Consider the following 23,834-nt stretch of genomic DNA (forward strand, 5'->3'; position numbering starts at 1 on the left):
GTCAGCTACACACCCGCCAAACTGTCAAAGGCCTATTAAGGCCATTAACAAAGTAATTGAAGCTGTTAAGAATGCTGCCCGTCCAACCTTAAGGTTGGTGGGCAGGCGAAGAGCCCAGGCGACGAGGTTTCATGAAGGGTTCATTAATTAAATATAATATTTTGAAAAAATTAATGGACATGTCCCAGCTCATGTGACAGTTTCACATGGGAGGACATGTCCTTAAAACATTTTTTTGACCTTTATTACATTTTTCAAGACTTAAATTAATCTCCCCAAGGCACCTCTGTGCCTCAGAGATTTCTGCGTTCTTTCGCGTGCATGCAAAAACGGCGGCGTGCACCCAATCGGGGACACTGATCAGGTTTGCACTTGCTCCTGCCCGCCCCGCACAACCCCCCCCAATAGGGAGAAAATTCAGCCCCAAGAATTGCGTTGGGGAAGCGAACAAATTTACACCCCAGTAATTGAGTGTTGGTATGATATGCGACACAGGAAAAATGGCGTGACACAGGCCCATGTGGGAGCCATTTGTTTGTCTCCCAATATTATGACACACAAGAGTTGCAAACTTGTTGCATAATCCTTGCAAATTTTAAAATACAAAACCTGAAGTGATGCCAGATTTACAATCCTCCCCACCACTAAACCGCACCCCTGCCCCCACCCCCACTCCAAACCCCCATCCAGAAAAAGCATTTAAGCCTCTCTGAAGCACACTTAACTCATTAATCTATTTTGGATACAAAAACATAATGATAAGCTCACACCTAACTTTAACCACAATAATACTGGAATTATGAAAGGTTATCGACCCAATACTCTAACTCTGTTCCTCTCTCCACAGATGCCACCAAACCAGCATTCTCTGTTTTCTTACAGATTTCCAGCATCTGTCATATTTTGCTTTTTTATTAGTGATGAGGAATATATTTGGTTGTGGATAATGAATTATGAGAACTAGATGCCTACCTTAGCAATCTGGTCAAACTTCCCAAACAGTTCATTCAACATGACAACTAGTTCCTTGGGTGAGCAGTCACTAGCCAGACGGGTAAAGCCCACAATATCTGCATACAGGATGCTGTTAACACCAAAAGAACACTACTGAAAATAAGGTGAGTAATTAAATAATGAAGTTATCAACAGTAATTGAGGTAAGATGACCTGGGAAGAGGAGGGAAGAAAGTGGTGCTTTCTCTATCTCTCAGCAACAAAGCAGCTCTGGCATCCCTGGGCCACTGCTGCCATGACTGTCACAAGAGAACGCCAAGCAAGGTTTTTGAAATGCTTTTGGGTATTTCCAGGTGCTTACCATAAAATTCAAACAAGCATGTTCCTCGTTAAAGCCAATTAGAAGTTGAATGGCTTTTTCAAATGAGTAATCCAAAAGAACATGAACAATAAATCTGAATGCATTTTGCCAGCAAGAGTTTGGTCACATTTTGCCATTGCTACTTTAAGACAACAGCTGAGGAATTTTTCCATGATGGAATGATGGGGCTTTTTTCATTATTAAATACACCTTGAGTCTTAACAGCATCAAGAGGAATATGACATAATGGTTTTCTGATCTAGTTATGAGAAACATTAGCCATCTCATTACAACAAACGTTTGAGACGGTCCCCATCTGTATGAAATTTCCAACATCCCAACATGACTTCTCTGCTCGCAGCACAAATGGGGGTAAACAATGATAGACCTCCCAGTTTCTATTCCTGACAGGTTTTTATCAGCCCATGCTAAATATAATTGTGAAGAAAAACATAGATGGAATGGGTGGTAGTGGGGGAGGAAGGGTGTAAGTTGTGGTGAAGCCAGAGGGGCCTTCTCCAAGTTGAGGCATAAACCATTATTCTCATGAATATCTTCTTTCCTACTCATTCACATGCACTGAAGCATAACAGCAAAACACCCAGTATATCACTACACGAGCACTTTGAAGAAGAGTCATGTAGCCACTAATATGGCATATGATCCCTTATTTGTTTTCATATGACCATCACAGAAGACCTTCAGCAATCCAAATGTCATAGAATCAAACAGTACATTCACAGCATCCTACATCCTATACTCACTCTGTGTTATGAGTATTGGTCCAGATACATATACCATTGAGAATTTAGGTAGTGGTTTGGGGAAAAATAATTAGATGAGCCACAGCGCATATGTAAGGAGCAGCAAATGAAAGTGACAGTGGAAAAGCAGGGGCCTGCAGATCAGCATGCTTCCTTCATACTCTCATAATCCATTGGAATTATTGAGCTCAGAATTATAGAAAGGAGCTGTACCATTGAGGCAGGCTGCAAGACCTGGGATAGGACAAACGTTCGAGTGGAATGAATAATTAGGGCAGTAAATAAGACTTTAGCTCAATACCATGGGAAAAGGAACTACTGGAAATTATAGAAACCAGAAAAGAGAATAAAGAACAAACTAAAGGAAGGAATAAAGGTAACAAGAATGGCCAGAGGTCAGATAAAGTCAAAATATAAAGCATAATTAAATAAACTTGTTCAAAATATAACAATTTAAGCTATTGGATGATTTGGAGGTAATAATTAGTGGGAAAGAACTGGATATGGTGTGGATGATTGAAACATGGCAGCTGAATACTGCAGGATTTGACACATTTAGGAAGGAAAGAGAAGAGGAGAGGTGAAGTAAGCTGTACTAATTAACAATAACATAATGGCTGAAGAATAAAAGGATCCAACTAGAAGTTAAATGCAGAACCCATATGGATTGAGTTAAACATTGAAGGAAGATTAGAAGGAATCCAACCTGACATGGATAATGAACTGGAATAGTTATGAGAAGAAAGAGTAATATAACATCTTAATACAGTAAGGGGCCCCGTTTAAGTTACCTTATTCAGCATTGCTCCACTATAGCATTGTAGATGTAATGGGGCTGGTATGTGCACTTAGCATTGGAATCTCTGTTTCAGCAGCATTTTGTGCCAGGGCTGACGTAGTGCTGCATGACCCAATCAGTGCCATTTTGGAGTGGCCTCTCCCACTCTCTCCCCTCTGTCCCCTTTGCCACTCCACAACTCAATGGGCGGAACCATCCCAGATTTGAACTAAGTGTAGTAATGGGTGCGAGAAAGGACATTTAACCCACAACCTCCACCAGCACAGAGACACATATCTCAGTGGGATCTAGGTCTAGAGCAGGCTCGGGTTCACAATCTGGTGATCACCGCGTGGACAAAACATGGTCCGCAGCAGGCAGAGGCAGGTTCAGCCGAACTCCCCAGCATTCGGAGGACTGCTGGGTTAACAGACATCTGTGATAATGAGCCTCTGGATTCCACCTTCCAATTCACTGAAGAGTCAGCAGAAGGCAAGGGAACATCAGGCAGAGCTGTTGAAAACCCTCAACAGAATGGCATGCGAGTCAGAGGGGAGCGTCTGCCTGCTCTCTGATGAAGCGGTGCCCATATGTACGCGCATGGAGATCTCCTTGGGAAGGATGGCGGACGCCATGGAGACCTGGGTCCAGCAGAATGCGGGGATACATTCAGGCCTGCGCTCCATCACGGTTGCCATGGGTGAGTTCCAGCAGTGGCAAAGCAAGAAGGAAATAGGGCACCTCGACATTCCTCCAGGTGCTCCGTCCCCTCAAGGAGTCAGGCTGGGGCCCCCGGGCACTCAAAGGGAGAAGGTGCAGCAGCTGGATGCCCCTGAGTCATCTACTCAGGAATCACAGAGGCTGTCCGCTCCCTCCGAGTCCCCTTTGCCTGTGACCCCCTCAACCTCGTCGTCTGTCACCGCAGAGGGAGCAGCTGGTCCACAGGAGGTCAACCAAATCAAGCGGGGCCTCAAGGCCTGGGCTCTCCAGATGACACATGCCGAAGTCATGCGAGGAAACAGGGCCAACCATTGCACAGGCTGTCTCCACCCCTGCTGCAGATGTCAGGGCAGCGCCTAGAAAAGTTAAGAAATTCTCATCACAAGTGGTTGCACGGGTGAACACAATTTGTAACTTTATAATCTGAAAATATATTCACTTTCCTGCATTCCCCCCCACTAGCAGTTCAGCTACACGCAACCAGACCATAAGTGATTCTGGAGAGGGAAATGTGTGTGTGGGAGGGCTTTTCGGAGCCTTGCGCAAGCATTCTCCCACGTCCGTGGAGTCTTCCTCCACCACTCTCATTTCGCTGTCCCAGGCATTATCAATGATGCCTGCCGTGGTTCTCTTTCCTCAACGCTTACTTCCTTCCTCCACTCTTACTCTCTCCTCCACCCTTACTCGCTCCTCCCCCTCCCAGACACCATTCCCCCCTTTCAATTTTTCATCTGAGCTGACCCGCATCTCCGCCCACCCACTGACCACACCCCCAGTGAGCACCTTTGCCCGTCCAACATGAGGCTCCGCTCACTTTCAATTTGAAAAACATGGTCATGGTCAAGTTTCTCACAAGCTCCCCCATCCTTTCCCCTCTCTCAGTCATCCATGTCCTTTCCCCCATCACAGCCGAGCCCCCTGGCACCACCTTCGACCTCCCCATCGTTACCCTACAACCAAGGCCCTTGTCATTCCAGGATGTCCAGGTGAACGTGCACGTTCCCTACCTTCCTGAGAATGCCACCCCATCCACATTGACCTCCCCCTTCCTAACCCCAGGGTCCATGTCTGCCTCCGAGTCCCCACCAACTACCCTCGCCGCACTTTCTACCGATACTGATGGACCCTCACCTTCCCAGCTCCTTCTCCCTCTTCTCACACTCACCATTCCCTCCTACCATACCCCTGCTGAGTTCACTCCCCAGGAGGCAGTCATGGACTCCACAGAACCCTCCCTTGCACATTAACCTGGACATTCCAACACACCCTGCCCTTACTGGAGATATAGCTAACACTGAGAAAGAGTGTAACATAATACAAGAGGGCTTTCAAAAACCTGCAGACTGGGCAAATGAACTTTAACATAGGGGCCCGCTCGCCAATGCGTAAAATGACGCGCGATGACATTGTGCAGGTATCCCGATGCCACCAATCCCATTTAGATTTTCAGTTCAGCTGCGTGCTTGCTGAACTATCAAAGGCCTATTAAGTCCTGTTAAAAACTAATTAAAATAGTTAAATGAGCTGCACATCCAACCTTAAGGTTGGCGGGCAGGCAAAGAGCCCAGGTGGCCTTAGCATTTTTCATGAAACCTCATCCACAGGCAGGATGAGGTTTCATGAAGTGTTTAAAAATTCAATAAAAATTTTCAAAAAACTTCATTGACATGTCTCAGCTCATGTGACACTGTCACATGATGGGACATGTTTTAAAAGTTTTTAATTTCTTTATTTTGATGTGCCTCAGGAGATTTCTGCACTCTTTCACGTGCACACTAAGCTGACAAAGCACTGGGATTTATTTCTAAGGGTGTAGATTCAAAAGTAGTGAAGTCATGTTAAACTTGTATAGGACCCGAGTCAGACTGCATCTAAATGTACTGTGCACATTTCTGGTCTCCATATTATAGCTGAAGCACTGGAGAAAGTGCAAAGTTTTTCAAAAGTGGTATCAGAACTGAGAGATTACACTATCAGGAAAGATTGAGGAGTTTGGAAGTCAGACAACATCAGTGAAGTTAATGTTTCAGGTCGATGACCGTTCATCAGAACTGAAGAAAGATAGAAATGTAAGATATTTTAAGCCAGTAGAAGAGGGGAGGGGACAGGGAGAACAAATAAGGTCTGTGATAGGGTGGAGGCCAGGGGAGAGTAAATGACAAAATATTTCATTATGCAGAAGTCAAAGAGAGTGGAAATGGATATAGTAAAGAAACAAAGGTTGGGTCCAAGTAAGCCATAAATCGCTACATAAAAACTATCTGAATGCAACATGAAGGGATAAAGAAAGAAACAAGATGAATATATGACAGAAAATGGAATGGAAAGAGATGCTGAAAGGCTGACATGAAGCAGCTGGAATGGGGGGAGACTTCGGTGGAATATAAACATCAGCAACCGTGGTAACATGTGTATAGCATATCATGTCATGTCATGTCATGTGTGCTCTGCCCAAAGATAGGCCCCTGGTTCATTGTCTGCTGCTGCTTCATCCTGAGTCATTTTCTTGGCAGTTTCTGTCAAGGATGGTTTGTCATTGCTTTCCACTGTGTACGGCATAGAGTAGGAATAAAATGGGTACACTTTATTTCATGTTTTTCTCTAGAATTTTGTTCTAATGGTGCAGAATGAAGTAATATGCTGTCTCACATAGCTGGGCTATAATACTCAATATAAAAGGTGTTTTTCCTCAATAGTGTACTGGAAAATCACTATATTTTAATATATTGTATTAAATAGATTTTCTAAATGTAGGCACAAATTGATATTTGTATGCATAAATGGCCTACTCCTGCTCCCACTTCTTATTTATGTTATGCTTTCTAATATTTGGTGAATATTATTAAGATCATGAATGGTCATACTGTACCTTACATTCTGGTGCCTCTTCACATACAAGCTGTGGAAATTATCACGCTTGTGTGGATAATAGTTACTTTCTTTCAAACGTTCAATAATAGCTAGTTTCATTTCCATAGATATATGACCTGGCAACACTGATAACAGCAGGCTTTCCTGGAATAAAAGAAATAGAGCAGGGTAATCACAAGAAATGTCTTCAATATTTTATTGCCACTAAACATTTAGCATTGCATTTAATTTAACAAAATCGATACTGCTTTGAAGTCTTGTTGACCAACCTCTCTGCTCAGGAATTAAGGCAATGTCAACATTAAGCACATCCAAGAAAGGAACAGAATAACTAGATTTTCAGACTTCCTCAACCACCTGCCTATCAAAGTTTTGCATTCCATTTACATAAAATAAACTGTGCTCTACTTTATGGCAGCATTACAAATTAAGTGACAATTATACACACATCTGTCTTGACTGTGGGGTTTCCGGGATATCAGGGGTAATTGCCTGACTCTGTGCTTCAGATAGAGAGCTTTACCTTCCACAAATGCATATTGGAAATTCAAGTATGCTCTGCATTGATATTTCAACAATTCAAAAAGACAGAGTTCCAAAACCATGTGATACACCAGTCCATATTTGCAATAAGCTCTTCCAACAGGTGTGACTTTCTGGCAGTAACCCAGAATTGGACAATTACTCTGGTATAAGTTAGGTGAATTCCATAAAAGTTGTTGTGAAACCATATAAAACACTGGTTCATCCTCAACTGGAGTATTGCATCCAATTCTAGGTATCACACTTTGGGAAGGATCTGAAGGGTTTAAGAGAGGGTGCAGTAAAGATTTACAAGAATGGTTCCAGGGATGAATGACTTCAGTTCCATGGATAGATTGGAGAAGCTGGGGTTGTTCTCCTTAAAGAAAAGGTTAAGAAGTGATTTGATAGCAGTGTTCAAAACCGTGAGGGGGGCTGGACAGAGTAGAGAGGGCGGAACTGTTCCCACTGGTTGAATAGTCATGAATCAGAAGTCACCAATTGAAGGTGACTGGTAAAAGAAGCGACATGAGGAAAAGCCTTTTTGCGCAGCGAGTGGAATGCACTGCCTGAGGGTGTGGTGGGGACAGATTGAACCATCGCTTTCAAAAGGAATTAGAGCATTATCTGAATAGAAAAAATATTACAGGGCTACAGGAAAAAGGCAAGGGAGTGGGACTAGCTGAGTAGCTCTTGCAGGGAGCAGGCACAGACATGATGCGCTGAGTGGCCTCCTCCTGTGCTGTAACTATTCTATGATTCTGTGAAAAGCTTATCTCATGGGAAACTGTTATACTAATCTTAATAGAAGTTTAAAGTACTGGCAATATTTACATAAAATAAACTGCTCTCTACTTTAATATATTTTTGGGGAAGCTTAGCCCACTTTCTAATGAAAATCTTTTCAAACAGGTGAGAAATGGAATATACATTATATTATTCTCCACCATAAAACTCTTGCCCTTGTCGTGAAGTGGAAGTAAAGCTCGAAACATTATTACCCTCACCTGTTGTTTTTTCTTAATATCCAACTGCATTCTTATTTCGATGCAGCTTAAAGTGTCCTCATAAGTTTGCTCTAAGGCACGTTCCATTGAAAGCTTATGAAAAAAGCCAACCAAGCAACCACACAAAAATATCACAACGTTGGAAACCAACTGGAACGCAAGAAAACAATATCAGTATTTGAATATTTGAATATCTAATTTGCCTGATGCATTATTTACCTAACATTTAACTACACCCAACTGTTAATGAAGGGTTGATGTGTTATATTTTGTGGAAACTTTTATTAAGTAATTGTGCTTTCCTGCTTTCAAAATACAGTGAAACCTTATTCTATACTCAGAGTAGATTAATTTCTGGGGGGTAGGGGTAAAAAATTACCAAAGTTAAATTAACTTATTGAGTGCTAGCAGACAGCTCACTAATTGGAGAGGGGTGGGAGGTACATGCAGCAATTTTGCTGCAGAGAGGAGTTAGGTATAGACATGTAAAAGGAGGAGGAGCATGCAAATTGGGAGGAAGGGCTACTGAGCAGCAGACAGCAGATTGTAAGATTTCCGTGGAAACAGGAGGAGCACTGGTTCTATTAAAATCGTGTGCCACAGGTTCGTTTGAGGATGGGTGGAAGCAGCCTCTGGCAATCCAATTAAGAAACGTTGCTTAGGACACCCAGCGGCACCTAAAATTTGGATTGGGGTTCCACACGGTGACCTAATTTAAGCACTGTAATAAGACTCTTGCCTGTTGCGGGTTGGAACTCTTGCCACCCATTTGCAGGCTCATTCTAAAATGGAATTGGGTGAACTGTGGGGTGGCCAGTAGGCTTTTTGAAAAATAAATCTTCCTCATACCATTAGTGGGATTATAGACAGATGAAAATCGCACCATTATATGTCGTGCTTTTCATGTGCCCTCAAGTCTTTCCATAACCTAAATTCCTTAGTGATTGATTCTGGCCAATGTTTGGCCCTAGTTGAGGGGAGGCAATAGTTGAACCTTTTTCTCAGTTATCTGTATTTCATACAACACCAGCTGTGAGCAACACCAGTAACCACGGTTTTATTAGAAAAAGAATCTAAAGAATTGCAAACATTTTTTTTAACCAAACTGAATTTGCAGTTCTTTCTAACAGAACTTCTTGTTACCAGCTTCATAAACTTCTCTAACTTCTTGGAGACTGAGAGATACAATTATGTAAAGCATTTTAAAGATCAATGTTCATCTTTACAAAGCCTATTAAAAATAATGATAACAGCTTCCTAATGCGTTAGGAACTGATCTTTTTTCTGATCTCACACCTTCAGGCATAAACCTTGCTGGGGTGCCCAGTTTTCTAGGGCAGCAGCACAGCCTGGATGTTGAGCAGGACCCCACTCTGGGCTATGGTGACCCCTCCCAGCGACTTGTTGAGCCCTTCATCTTTGCAGATGGCGAGCTGCAGGTGGCGGAGGATGACAGGGGTCTTGTTGTCCCGGGCCGTGTTGCGGTTAGTGTTGGAATGGCTGAGCTGATTCTATAAAACTGTTCATCAAGTGTTAAAATTAAAAGTTGTAAGCCCCTTTTCCAAACTGGAATTTAGGTACATTGTATAGGCAATGCTCAAAGCTCAAACAGATTTGCCACAAAACATTGTGAACCACACAAGTAGTAAATTATAGTGAAGCATCCCTTATCCATCTAGATATTTAATTACTGCACCATATCTATTCTCCTTTCTGACTGGGATTAAGTGGCAATCAATCACACTTCACCAGCCACCTTTAGAAATTCCTCCTAACTAAGGTGATCACCAAAAGCAAAACACAGTTAACACTACAGTGCTCGACATCAGCAGTGACAGGAATATCCACTCCCACCAAAAGTTGGCAAAACTGTCACTTTGTTTCCCATATTCCCAAATGTTTCTTCTCCTTGATCTTTCTCAGTGCAGGATCTATGTGGCAGATCATAATTTCCATTGCCAGTTTTTTTCCAGGTAGGCTCACTTGACTATATGGTGTACTATCTCTGCCAAATGCAAGTGTGAGTTGCCATTAGGCATGGTGGCTTGGTGACCCATATGCTACAAAAACAGTAATGCCTCAGATTCACCGCAAACAATTCCACAAAAAATCCACTGGCAGTTTACGGTGAAATAAATTATAAGCAACATGTATTACATAGAGAACCCTGAATTTGCTGGAAGGCTGAAATGCAATCAAGAAGTTTTCTTTAAGTTAAGTTACATGAATGGGATCTGAATAACTTATGGTGACCAAAATTTTGTATTACAGCCTCTAACACTTTGCCTGCCACTGATATTCCTAGGTGATACTGAACTAGGCACAGCAGGTGAGTCAGAGAAAGCAGCCGGGATCCTACAAAAGCAGGTATGTAAAGTCTGCACAATACTGTTGGTTGATATTTCCTACAGGCAAATGCAAGGAAGTACACATTGGAAGAAAAGAACAAATATCACAAGTACATTATGTAAGCTGCAGGAATAGCAAAAGGTGAAATGGAATTGTATCTTGGGTGCGATAATAGATTCACCATTAGGCATATCAAATCAAAGGGGGCAATTGAAAGCTGACCGGAAAAAAGTATACAGGGTATTAATTGACAATGATCAATAGGATTTGGAGCACTAGTTCAAGATTTGCCAGGATACTAGAGCAATGGAACATAGGTGTAAACCGATGAAGAGAAATTTACATAAAGGTCAGAAAGAACATCAACATGTAAAAAGTAATCAACACTTGCATTGGTCTTCCAGCCTGAGGAGGTGGAGGAGTGGAGATGAAAAGCTAGAGTTAAATTATTTGATGGGGAGAATGTAAGATTTTTATTTTTTGCACATATTTTACAGTTTCTCCACTGTTTATGAGACACCATTTTGTTTATTATTACATGCCATCCATCACTATTAAATAACATAAAATTTATAACAGCACCTCATCTTCTGACTAGGCACTTTACAGCCTTCCGGACTGAATATTGAGTTCAACAACTTTAGATCTTGAACTCCCTCCTCCATCCCCACCCCCTTTCCGTTTCTTCCCCCTCCCTTTTGTTTTTTCCAACAGTTTAGATAGATTTTTTTTCCCCACCTATTTCCATTATTTTTAAATGTATTCCACCCAAGGTTTATTTCACCCCACCCCCACTAGAGCTACCTTGCTCATCCTGCTCTTCAATCTTAATTAGAACATTCTTTCAGATAACATCACCACCTTCAACACCTCTTTGTTCTTTTGTCTGTGACATCTTTTGGTTATCTCCTCCTATCACTGCTTGCTTGAGCCAACAACACCACCACCCATTCTTTCCCACCTCCCCACCCCTTAAACCAGCTTATATTTCACCCCTTTCCTATTTTTACTTAGTTCTGTTGAAGGGTCATGAGGACTCGAAACGTCAACTTTGTTCTTCTCCGCCGATGCTGCCAGACCTGCTGAGTTTTTCTGTTTTTGTATAAAATTTATAACAATGTTCAAGTTTATTTAATTTAATATGGGAACCACACATGCCTAAATATATACAACAATACTGGACTTAATTTTGCCCTAAGAAATATAACAGCATTTTACCATACTACATAAATGATTTTGTGGCTGAGCTTTTTTTTTCAATTCACTCATTTGTACCCTTCCACAAATCATTTAAGCATCTTATATATCAAATGTATAAAGTGAGATTTCAGTATATTTGCTTCTCACTTATTAATATACCACCATCTTTGAAATGTACATGTGTTAAACCAAGAAATTTAATCATGGGGTTTTAACTCAGACCTGTGGTGGTTCAAAAAAAAGAGAGCTATACACATACAAACCAGTTAAAAAGTTAGTAAGGTGGACTCACCTGACAAACTAAGGAATTTATTGATGTCGATGCAAATGAGAAATAAATACTGAGGGTAACAATATGAGAGACGGATGACAGGACACTGGCAATGATGGCATCCCGCATACATAATGGCAGCATTGTATACAAAACAAAGACAATGTACAAAAAGAATGGCACCTTAAAGAAAACAGAAAATCAAGTTTATTGTTGAAACCTGTAACTTGTATCCAACCACTGTAAAACCATTTTCTCAACAAAGCTATTTTTTTGTTTTGCTCTTTATATTGCAGGACAATTTTTAAAATCCCATTTCTGCATCATTCCCTCAACAAGAGGTGGCCTACTCTTTTGCTTTGGCTTAGTTGCTTGGAAGTGGGCAAGAGTGCTCTCCAATTTTGTCTCACTCCTGTGGGGTGTCATTTTATTTAAGGAAATAGTTTGATATTTCCATACAGAAACTTCAATAAGTTGCAGCTCAGGGAAAGCACAGACATAAATTCACTTCCTCCCATGTACTAAAGCACCACACTCGATAACATTATCAAAAGTAAAGGATCAGAGCATGGTTTTGCCCTGCTGCAGCAGTAGAGGCTGCAAGGGAGAACAATGACTGGTAAGTAGTGGATAAGGTCGGCTAAGTATTTACTACTTTTATTGCTTATGGTTTAAGATCTTTTTTGTGGTTTATAGTTTGTATATTCTGTAGTAACGAGGATCAGGAAAGAAGGGCCCAAGAGTAATTGATTTAAAAGGTTTAATTTAAAGGGATAAGTCATGGCAGGAGAGCTCAAAGCCATGGTGTGCTCCTCGTGCTCCATGTGGGAAGCCGGGAACATTTCCAGTGCCCAGGACCAGCATATGTGCAGGAAGTGTGTCCAGCTGCAGCTCCTAAAAGCTTAGGTTTCAGAGCTGGAACGGCGACTGGGGACAATGTGGAGTATCCATGAGTCGGAGAGCATCATGAATAGCACATTTAAAGTGGTGGTCACACCGCAGCTGAAGGGGCTTGATGAAAAAAGGGAATGAGTGACCACCAGGCAGCCCAAGAGAAACAGGCAGGTAATTCAGGAGTCCCCTGGGGTTTCACTCGCAAATCGGTATTCCATTTTGGAGGCTGATAAGGGCACTGGTTCCTCCAGGGAGTGCAGACAGAGCCAAGCTTCTGGCACCACAAGCAGCCTATCTGTACAGGAGGGGAGGAAGAGGGGAAGAGCAATAGTAATAGGGGATTCTATAGTCAGGGGAACAGATAGGCGCTACTGTGCCTGAAGACAAGGCTAGGTGGCCTCTACTTTAATGCCAGGAGTATTACAGGTAAAACGGATGAGTTAAGGGTAAGGATTGACATGAGGAACTGTGATTTCGTAGCCATCACTGAGACGTGGTTGAGTGAGGGACAGGATTGGTAGCTCAACATTCTGGGATGTAGAATCTTCAGGCGAGACAGGGGAGGAGGTAAAAGAGGAGGAGGCATTGCATTATTAGTTAAGGAGTCAGTTACTGCAGTAAGGAGAGATGATATCTTGGAGGGGGCATCGAATGAAGATTTGTGGGTAGAGTTTAGGAATAAAAATGGGGCAGCCACATTGTTAGGTGTTTATTATAGACCCCTAGATAGTCAGCGGGAAATTGAAGACCAATTATTGCACAATTCACAGAGGTGTGTAAAAACAATAATAGGGTAATTATATTAAATGATTTCAATTTTCCCAACATTAATTGAGATAGACATAGTGTTAAGGGCTTAGATGGAGTGGATTTCTTGAAATGTGTACAGGAGAACTTTTTAGGTCAATGTGTAGAGGGTCCAACATGGGACGACACAGTGCTGGACCTAATTCTGGGGAATGAAGCCAGGCAGGTGGCTGAGGTGGTGGTGGAGGAGCATTTTAGTGATAGTGACCACAACATGGTATAATTTAAGCTTGTTATGGACAAATAAATAGACAAGTTGCAAAAAAATGTTTTGGATTGGGAGAGAGTGGATTTTAGTAAAATAAGGCAGGATCTAGCCAAGGTAGGCTGGGAACAGCTACTTGTGGGGAAATCTACAGAAGAGCAGTGGGGGGCCATTCAAAAAGGAAATGGGGAGGGTACAGGCTCAACATGTTCCCTCTAGGACGATAGGAATGAGTAACAAGCCCAGAGAACCATAGATGACCAGAGATATACAAGATACAATGAGAAGGAAAAGAGAGACTTTTAGCAGGTACATGGGGAGCAAATCAGTGGAGGCATTAGTGGAGTACAGACAGTGCAGGGTAGAGCTTAAGAAAGCAATTTGGAGAGCAAAGAGGGGATATGAGAAAGCTCTGGCTGGAAAAAGTAGGGAAAATCCCAAGATATTCTATAAGTATATCAATGGGAAGAGGATAACCAGGGAAAGTGTAGGGCCCTTTAGGGACCAAGGGGGCAATCTATGGGTGGAGCCAGAGGACATTGCTAGAGTGTTGAATGAATACTTCACATCCGTCTTCACCCAAGAGAATGAGGATGAAGGTATCGAACTCAGGGAGAGAGACTGCGGGGTTCTTGAGCAAATTGATATAGGAAATGACAAAGTATTGGAGGTGCTGGCAGGCTTAATAGTGGACAAATTTCCAGGTCTGGATGATTTGCTTCCCTCAGCAGTCTGGGACACAAGGGAGGAGATCGCAGGGGCTTTGACCAAATTTTTAATTCCTCTCTGGCCATGGGAGAGGTGCCAGAGGACTAGAGATCAGCTAATGTGGTTCCGCTATTTAAGAAGGGTTGTAGAGATAAGCCAGGGAACTACAGGCCAGTGAGTCTCATGTCAGTGGTAGGGAAACTATTGGAGAAAGTTCTGAAGGAGAGTATCTATCTCCACTTGGAGAGGCAAGGTTTGATCAGGGATAGTCAGCATGGCTTTGTTAGCGGGAGGTCATGCCTAACAAATTTGATTGAATTTTTTGAGGAGGTGACCAGGTGTGTAGATGAGGGTAGTGCAGTTGATGTAGCTTATATGGATTTCAGCAAAGCCTTTGACAAGGTCCTACATGGGAGACTTATAAAGAAGGCAAAGGCACATGGGATACAGGGTAATTTGATAAGGTGGATTCAAAATTGGCTTAGTTGTAGGAGGCAGAGGGTGATGACAGAAGGATGCTTTAGTGACTGGAAGCCAGTGTCCAGTGGTGTCCCCTATTATTTGTCATTTATATAAACGACATGGGCTAGAGGAAGATATGGACGGGATGGTCAAATGGGCAGATAAGTGGCAGATAGAATTTAACCCTGAAAAGTGTGAGGTGATACACTTTGGAAGGAGTAATTTGACAAGGAAGTATTCAATGAACGGCATGACACTAGGAAGTTCTAAGGAACAAAGGGACCTTGGCAGAGGGGCAGGCGGAGGGGCATGTTCATGGGGTGGTGAAAAAGGCACATGGGACTCTTGCCTTTATCAATCGAGGCATAGATTACAAAAGTAGGGAGGTCATGTTGGAGTTGTATAGAACCTTGGTGAGGCCACAGCTGGAGTACTGTGTGCAGTTCTGGTCACCACATTATAGGAAGGATGTGATTGCACTGGAGGGATTGAGAGGAGATTCACCAGGATGTTGCCTGGGATGAAACATTTAAGTTATGAAGAGAGGTTGGATAGACTTAGGTTGTTTTCGCTGGAGCAGAGAAGACTGAGGGGTGACCTGATTGAGGTGTACAAGATTATGAGGGGCATGGACAGGGTGGATAGGGAGCAGCTGTTCCCCTTAGTTGAAGGGCCAGTCACGAGGGGACATAAGATCAAGGTGAGGGGCAGGAGGTTTAGGGGGGATGTGAGGAAAAACATTTTTACCCAGAGGGTGGTGACGGTGTGGAATGCGCTGCCTGGGAGGATGGTGGAGGCAGGTTGCCTCGCATCCTTTAAAAAGTACTCGGATGAGCACTTGGCACATCATAACATTCAAGGCTATGGGCCAAGTGCTGGTAAATGGGATTAGGTAGGTAGGTCAGGTGTTTCTCACATGTCAGTGCAGACTCGATGGACCAAAAGGCCTCTTCTGCACTGTGTGATTCTGTGATTATGGACTTAAAAATTGCTACAATGACTGGCAGTAACTCTTTTATTGCTGCCTTAAAAATATTTTCCTAGATTTAATCATAGGGGATGTTGTGCCTCATTATAATTTAAACATACACAGTGGTGTTGGTGGGCTTTTCTTTTACATTTTTGCTTTTGACAGTGATGACTGCAACTGCAATGCGTGGTTTTTATTGTCCAGAAGTCCCACTATAGTGACATCTAATTGGTTCTTAAAGGATTCCAGTGTGTGCATCTGGACTCCTGGTGTTGATTACTCTGTGTGAAGGACTTCCTCATATCGGGTTCAAATTTACTTTTCACTAGTTGAAACCTGTGTATCCTTGAACTACTCTCTCAATTTAGCTAAAAATAATTTTCTGGATTTATATTTTTCATTTTATTACTACTATATGTAATTCTATAAATTCACATTTCAGATGCTTCCTTTAAAGGGTGAAACATTGAAAGGGCCAATTTTCTTATGCATACAACCCATGGAAAGCAATGGTATGCAAATAGATTTTCTTAATAACAAGTCCCCGCCCAACTCCATTTGAGCAGATCACAAAATAAACGGCCAAACCCCTGTGCTAAACAGGCAGTAACTTTACTTAAATATTTATATTGGGGTCCTGCATCAGTTGTAGGACACTATCATGGTGTTTGTAGATCAATAGATGAAGTGTGCATCATGCATGCCCCACCCATTGGTCCCTAGCATTAGTGGCTAACCAACAGTTCTTAAAGGTACGATGACAGGCTACTCCACAAACAGCTGAAATTGTTCTCTTGCACTCATGGATCAGGAGTAGCAGGTTCCAAAAAAATACAGTGGTCACTGCTGCTGCTGAGCGCTACCGAAACACAACCTGTTCCACTGGGATCACTTCCCCATGTCCAAGCTGTTAGCTCAGCTCGCACCCACATAAACTGTCGAATTGCCTCAAAGTGTCTATTCATGGCTTGCTGGCCTCATACTAATAAGGCCCAATCAACCAGCATGATTTAGTCCTCTCCCTGCTGTGGTTGCCTGGGCAGCATAATCTCACATCCAGTTACGCAGTGAAGCAGGCCCCGAGGTTCCTCCAGTCTTTCCTCATAACTCAGATGTCTTACACCAGGAGTGAATCTGATGGCTCCACTCTGCCCTGCCTCCAGTGCTTGAACGTTTTATTTGTTTCTCAGTGACCAGAACTGGATACATTGTCATTGTGGTCAGCTGTCCTTTGATTCGAGGATCACATCTACTCAGGTTCATGAGCTACACAGATGTCCCCGCCTCATTTTTTTTGTTGTGGGCAGCCTGTTCGTTCCAAGTGAGAAAATTTCCTTCAATTTTTTTTTCAAAGTAGCTTAAAGGAGACAACTTGCATTCAGCCTGCATGGTACCTTCCAGGTTGCTGCACAGCCACCCACATGCACAGCTTAAATGGGAAATTCCTCAGGACACCAATTAATGCCCTTCTTTGAAATAGTACCAGGTACAATTGCAGAGTGGTTATGTTACTGGTCTAGTCCAGAGACCTGACGGATGATCTGGAGGTATGAGTTCAAATTCCAGCCTGGCAACTGAGGGAATTTAAATTCAGTCAATTATATAAGTTTGGAATAAAAAATTGCTGGCATCAGTAATGATGACCATGAAACTTCTGGATTGTTGTAAAGAATAATCTGGTCCTTAGTCAGGCCTATATGTGACTCCAAACTGTTAACTACTTTCTCAGTTGTATCAAACAACTATAAGCAAACAATAATAAAACCAGATGGAAGACCCAGCATTGACTGAGGCATTGGATATGACAAAGACACCCTAAGCGCAGCCAACCCTGAAAGTCCTCCTCACTAACATCTGGGGACTTATGCTAAAATTGGGAAAACTGTACCACAGACTAGTCAAGGCAACAGCCTGACATAAAGTGTAAGGTATGATTCTGTGAGTATGACTATGTCCCAAACTCCTCCATCACCATCCCTGGATATGTCCTATCCCACCATTAGAACAGACACACCAGAGGTGGTGGCACAGTCATATACAATCGAATAGGAGTCCTCAACATAGACTCCAGAGCCCATGAAGTCTCATGGCATCAGGTCAAATGTGAGTACGGAAACCTCCTCCTGATAACCACCTTCTTCCCTTCCTCAGCTGACAAAGCAGTGCTCCTCCATGTTGAACACCATGGGGAAGAAGTACTGAGGGGAACAAGGGTAGAGAATGCCATCTGGATGGGGGACCGTTATGCCCATTACCAAGACAGGTTCAGTAGCAGCACTACTGACCGAATCCTGAAAAACACAGAGATTGTGGCAGGTGGTGACAGAACCAACGTGAGGGAAAAACCTACTTGATCTCCTCCTCACCAACCTATTGGTCATAGATGAATCTGTCCATGACAGTTATTAGGAGGAGTGATCATTGCACAGTTCTTGTAGGGACAAATTCCTAACTTCACTTCAAGGACTCCACCCATCATGTTGAGTGGCACTACCACCGTGCTGATTGTCCAGTGCAGCTACAACATTGGCACCTAACAGGCAATGTGGAAATTTGCTTGGGTATGCCCTGTCCACAAAAAGCAGGACAAAGGCAATCTGATCAATTAATGCCACGTTAGCCTACTATCAATCATCAGCAAAGTGATGGAAGGTGTTATCGACAGTGCTATCAAACAACACTTAAACAGCAATAACATGCTCACCGGTACTTACTTTGGGTTCTGAAAGGACCACTCAGCTCCAGACCTCATCATAGCCTTGGTCCAAACATGGACAAAGGAGCTGAACTCCAGAGGTGAGGTGAGAGTGACTGCCCTTGAGATCAAGACAGCATTTGACAGAGTATAGTAAGAGGACCACAATCAAAATTGAAAGCCGTACATATCAGGTGAAACCTCTCCACTACATGGAGTCATACCTAGCACAAAGGAAGATGGTTGGGGTTGTTGGAGACCAATCATCCAGCCCAAGGACATCACTGCAGGAGTTCCTCAGAGTAGTGTCCTAGGCTCGCCCATCTTCAGATGCTTCATCAATGACATTGTCTCCATCATAAGATCAGAGGTGAGGGTGTTTGCTGATCATTGCAGTGTTCAGTTCCATTCATAACTCCTCAGATAATGAAGCGGTCCATGTCCACACATAGGAAGAGCTGGACAACATCCAGGCTTGGTCTAATAAGTGTAACTAACCTTCATGCCACAAAAGTGCCAGGCAATGACCATCTCTAACAAGGGAGAATCTAAGCACCTTCCCTTGGCATTGGATGACATTACCATCACCCAATCCCCCACCATCAACATCCTGGGGGATCACTATTGACCAGAAACTTAATTGCACTACATAAGTACTGTGGTACAAGTGCAGATCAGTAGCTTGATATTCTGTGGTGAGTTACTCACCTCCTGATCCCCCAAAGCTGTTCCACCACCTACAAGGCACAAATCAGGATTGTGATGGTTTACTCCCCACTTGCCTGTATGAGTGCAGCTCCAACAATACTCAAGATGCTTGACACCATCCAGGATAAAGCAGCCCACTTGACTAGCATTCCATCCACCACCTTAGGCATTCACTTCCTCCACCACCAGCACACCGTAGCTGCAGTGCGTACCATCTACAGGTTGCATGGCAGCAATTTTCTAAGGTTTTTGTTTGGCAGCACCTCCTAACCTCTACTGCCTGGAGGAACAAGTGCAACAGGCACTTGGGAACACCACTACCTGCGAGTTCCCCTCCAAAACAAGCACTGTCCTGGCTTTGAAATACATCACCATAGTCACTGGGTCAAGATACTGGAATTCCCTAAGGAACAGCCTTGTGGGGGTAACTTCACCATACAGAAGGCAGTAGTTCAAGAAGGCAGCTCATCACCACTTTCTCGAGGGTAATTAGGATTGGGTAATAAACCAGCACCACCCACATCCCATGAATGAATAAAAAAAACATGAATAGGTGCCAGTTTAACATTTTATCTGAAGGTCAGCCTTTCCAACATTGCAGCATTGTTCTGAAGTTTCACTTAGATTATAAGCTCCATATCAAGAATTGGACTTAATTCCATGACTTTACTTAACGTTTACCAACTAAGCCAAATTGATACTACAATAGGCTTAAATAGTTAAAGAAAATTTCATAGTGGCTGTAATCTCAAGTTTAACAAAGTTGCCACTTTATGAATCAGGGAAAGTGAACACAATTCACTTAAGAGACAGAATAGGTGGAATTTCTGCAAGAGTTCTCCCAATCTCCCCAAGGAACTTCAGCAAAAATTCCCAGCAAAAATCAATTTTCTGCCAAAGTTACAGAGAGAGAGCCTGTGCAGAAACTCTACTCTAAATTATTTAATGGAAAACAAATACCAGAGCTTAAAAATTGAGCCTACCTGGTCCCAAGCGGTGATAATTCCACCAGCAAAGATGAAAACGTACCCCATGGTAAGAAGGCAAACCCAAATGACTAATGCAAATATCTTCATCCATCTTTGAAATAACGGCTCAACGCAGACAAGAATAAAAATCACTATAAATATGCCCAAAGCAGTGCATAATGTAATTAAAAAGAGAAGGTGCGTCGGAACAACCTGTTTGAAAGAAAAATGCATAATTAATGTGAATCATAGATTACTCGTTTTTCCATTTTTGAAGCACCAGTGTTATTTCATTACCACAATAGCATGAAAGCCTTGTCAGCAGTAACTATTACTCTGCCATATCAAAATACATCAGCATTTTCTGTAATTCAAAGATTAAACCATCACCTAGACCTGTGCTTAATAAGATTACTGAGTCCAACAAATTCAGCATTAATATTTAAAGTGAAATATTTTCATTCTTCAGAAGTTTACTTATAAATCACACACCCCCTTAAAATATAGAATTTACAACTTCAAATAACAAAAATCTCCAGATGGTCATTATTTGAAACTAAATTTGATTTGCTAAATATGCATACAATAGCAAAGTTAGATGGCCCCAAATCCTCTTTGTAAAAATTATGCAAATACCTCCTTTTGTCTGTAATTAACCAATTACTAAAAGTGCAGGAAAGCATGATTCTGAATCATATAATTTTTAAGAAAGTGATTTTCTTAGTGAATCATTAATTACAAAGAAAAGCAGGTACTCTTATTATAAGGTAAAAGATCTAAAAATTACACTCATTTGTGGGGATTATCTCAGCTTGCGTTCTACTCTTAAGCTTTCTTGTTTATATTAAAGTAGACTTCAGTCTTTCAGGTGGTTTTCTGATCCGTGTGGAACGTCGCAGCTCCACAACTTCCGAATCCTTTGCAGGGACCAGATTCTCTGGAACCACATTAACATTAAGTACAGGCATTTCAGTCTCTTCCACTCCAACAGAGACATCAGGCATGTCTGCCCTTGGTTCAGCAACTTCAACAGGAACCACAGGATCAGCAATGGTCACAGGTGGAACATCATTTTGTTGGGGTATTTCCCTTCTTAAATGATCCACATGCTTACGAGTAATCCGGCCCTCCACATCCACATAGTATGACAATGGTCCGGTCACAGAGCTTACTTTACCAGTCCTCGGCCGAAATTCCTTACATATATTGCTTCTCCAAAAGTAAATTGTCACTCACGACTATGCAAATCTTGAGTCGTTTTTTGGTTCCCTTGACTTTTCTCCACCTTCCCCTCCAAATTTGGAAGTATTAGGGTTAGTCTTGTCTGAAAGTGGTGCCTCATTAGTAATTCTGCATCCTCTTTCTACATATCTTCTTCTTTCTACCCCAGATTTAGTCTCGGCCTTCTTTTTGACTTCACTGTCGTCCAGACTTCTCTCAGATGCAATCCCAACTTGTCTTAGTTCAGTAGTTGAGCTACCCATGACTTCATTCTCTACTCGCATCTTGGAAAGTTCGTCAACTTTTGCTTTCAAAGCCTCTTTAGCTTCATTCAGCTGATTCTTCAACTCTTCTGTCTCCTTCTTGTATCTGTTGGCTTCCCCCTGGAAACTGGAGCATTGCTGCGTCTTCTCTGCCAACTGGTTCTGCAGCTTGTTCCGAGAGATGTTATTCTTCCTGTTTCTCTTCATACTTTTCCAGAGGCACAAACTTTGACTTGAGCGATCCTTGTAGTGTGTGAAGGCCTTTCGATAGGTTTTCCATTTCTTTGTGAAGCTCACCTGCTTCAACTTGAATTTTGCCATTCAGCAGAGTCACCTTGGGTTTCCATGTTGTTGTTTAAAACTGTCTTCATTTCTTCAGGTTGCTGAAAGGCTATGCACTCCATTTTCATCCAGTTGCAGTTCTTGGACTCGCTGGACTCTCACTGAAGTACCTTTCCTTGTTCCTTCTTCAACTCAGGAAATCTTCCTACTTCCTTTCGAAATCTCATCGACCGATCAAGGTTAATCTCCCTGAACCAATTTTGACCTAAAAGGCTTGGTCCTCTACCTTTTAATACCATCACTGGTAGCTCTGCCGATTGGTGTCTACAATGAACGGTTATTCTGGTGATACCTTTTACTTGGGTTTCTTCGCCCGTCTACGTTTTCAAATTGGCAGATGTTTGTTCCAAATTTAATTGCTGATCACGTTTATTTAAACATCTGTAAGTGTATTCTCCTACTACAGTGGTAGAAGCACCCATGTCTACTTCCATTTTTAAGGGTTTACCATTCACTTACACAGTGACAATAATGAGCTCTGCCTTCCCAACTTTCATGTTGAATAATGGATAAATGTCAGAATTGGTTGTTTCAGGCTCTTCTACACTATAGACTTCATCGGACTTTGTTTGTTATTTGGAAGCCTGTTTAAATCTTGCTTTGCACTGTCTCATTATGTGTCCACTTCTGTGTCAAAAGTAACATTCTACTTTTTTAAACTGCCAATCGCTAGAAGAATGGCTGTTTCCACATCGGTGGAAATTAGTTTTTGGCTTAGTTGTTAAGTTGTTTTGTCTCATTTTTTCAGTTAGTGGGAGCCATTTCCCACTTCGCGGCAGAGTCCCAGCTTTTTGTGCCACTTTCAGCTGACTGTTCCCGCCCAACCAGGAGATCAGTGCTATTTTGCACTTCTTGAATTGCTTGTGAATCCCTTTCAGCACTTTTCATTGCCAACGCTATTTCTAACGTTTGCTTAAAATCAAGATTCACTTCAGCCAGCAATCTTCGCTGAACAGTGTCTTCCTGCATGCCACATACTAAATGATCCCAGAGCATGTCATTCAGGGTTTCACTGAAATCACATTATTCTGTTAGTTGTTTTAATTTCATCACATAGGTAGCAATGGTCTCCCCCAGTGCTCTATTCCATGAATTGAACCTGAGCCTCTGCATTGTGACTGAGGACTTGGGTTGGAAATGTCCCTTAATGAGGTCTACTAATTCACTGAAAGTCTTCGAATCTGGGACACTGGGGGTTGTCAAGCTTTGAATTAAACCAATGGTTTTGCTCCCACAAGTACTCAAGAGGATCGATCTCCTGTTTTCCTCCCCCGTGACTTCGTTGGCTTGAAAGAAGAATGCAAGGCTTTCTATATATTGAGACCAGTTGTCTGTGGCTGGTTCAAAGGGATCAATTCTGCCATACTGTGGCATCTAGAATGAGTATATCTTCTTTTCTTTTTAATGAATTTAGATACTCTCAATTGCTGGCAAGGCTAGGCACCGAATCAGATTTATCCTCATCGCCAGTTTGTTATAGAGTCTATCTTCAGACAACTTCTCTTGGTGGAAACATTGAACTTTATTTACAAGACAGCAGCAACAGCAACATGAGTGCATCTAACTCTGTAACTAAAGAAGAACTCCCTCTGTAGAGGTTTCCTGCATTGCTAACACATTGGTTTTCACAGATCATGTGATCTTACAACACAGGATTATTCTTAAAGCTACAGTCCTACGTCTATCAAAATTATGATTGCTACAAATTTCCTTCTGAAAATGGTATTGGCTTCCACCACCCTTTCAGGCAGTGCATTCCAAATCATAAACGATTGTGTTAAAAAATTAATCTCC

The 23,834-nt window shown here is 42.3% G+C and overlaps 1 protein-coding gene across 6 annotated transcripts in view; it reads right to left on the minus strand.

The window, feature by feature from the left end:
• Window positions 1-23,834, minus strand: part of adcy7 (adenylate cyclase 7) — a 195,777-nt gene that overhangs the window by 62,221 nt on the left and 109,722 nt on the right. For all 6 annotated transcript variants that reach the window (XM_041191171.1, XM_041191172.1, XM_041191173.1 and 3 more), the window contains 5 exons: window positions 20,230-20,427; window positions 11,819-11,980; window positions 7,978-8,127; window positions 6,447-6,592; window positions 973-1,084 (listed from right to left, as the gene is read on the minus strand). In XM_041191171.1, the coding sequence (XP_041047105.1) occupies window positions 973-1,084; window positions 6,447-6,592; window positions 7,978-8,127; window positions 11,819-11,980; window positions 20,230-20,427 (768 nt within the window). The remainder of the gene's footprint in view (window positions 1-972; window positions 1,085-6,446; window positions 6,593-7,977; window positions 8,128-11,818; window positions 11,981-20,229; window positions 20,428-23,834) is intronic.

This window comes from Carcharodon carcharias, chromosome 7 (genome assembly GCF_017639515.1).
Source record: "Carcharodon carcharias isolate sCarCar2 chromosome 7, sCarCar2.pri, whole genome shotgun sequence".
NCBI classification, from domain to species: domain Eukaryota; kingdom Metazoa; phylum Chordata; class Chondrichthyes; order Lamniformes; family Lamnidae; genus Carcharodon; species Carcharodon carcharias.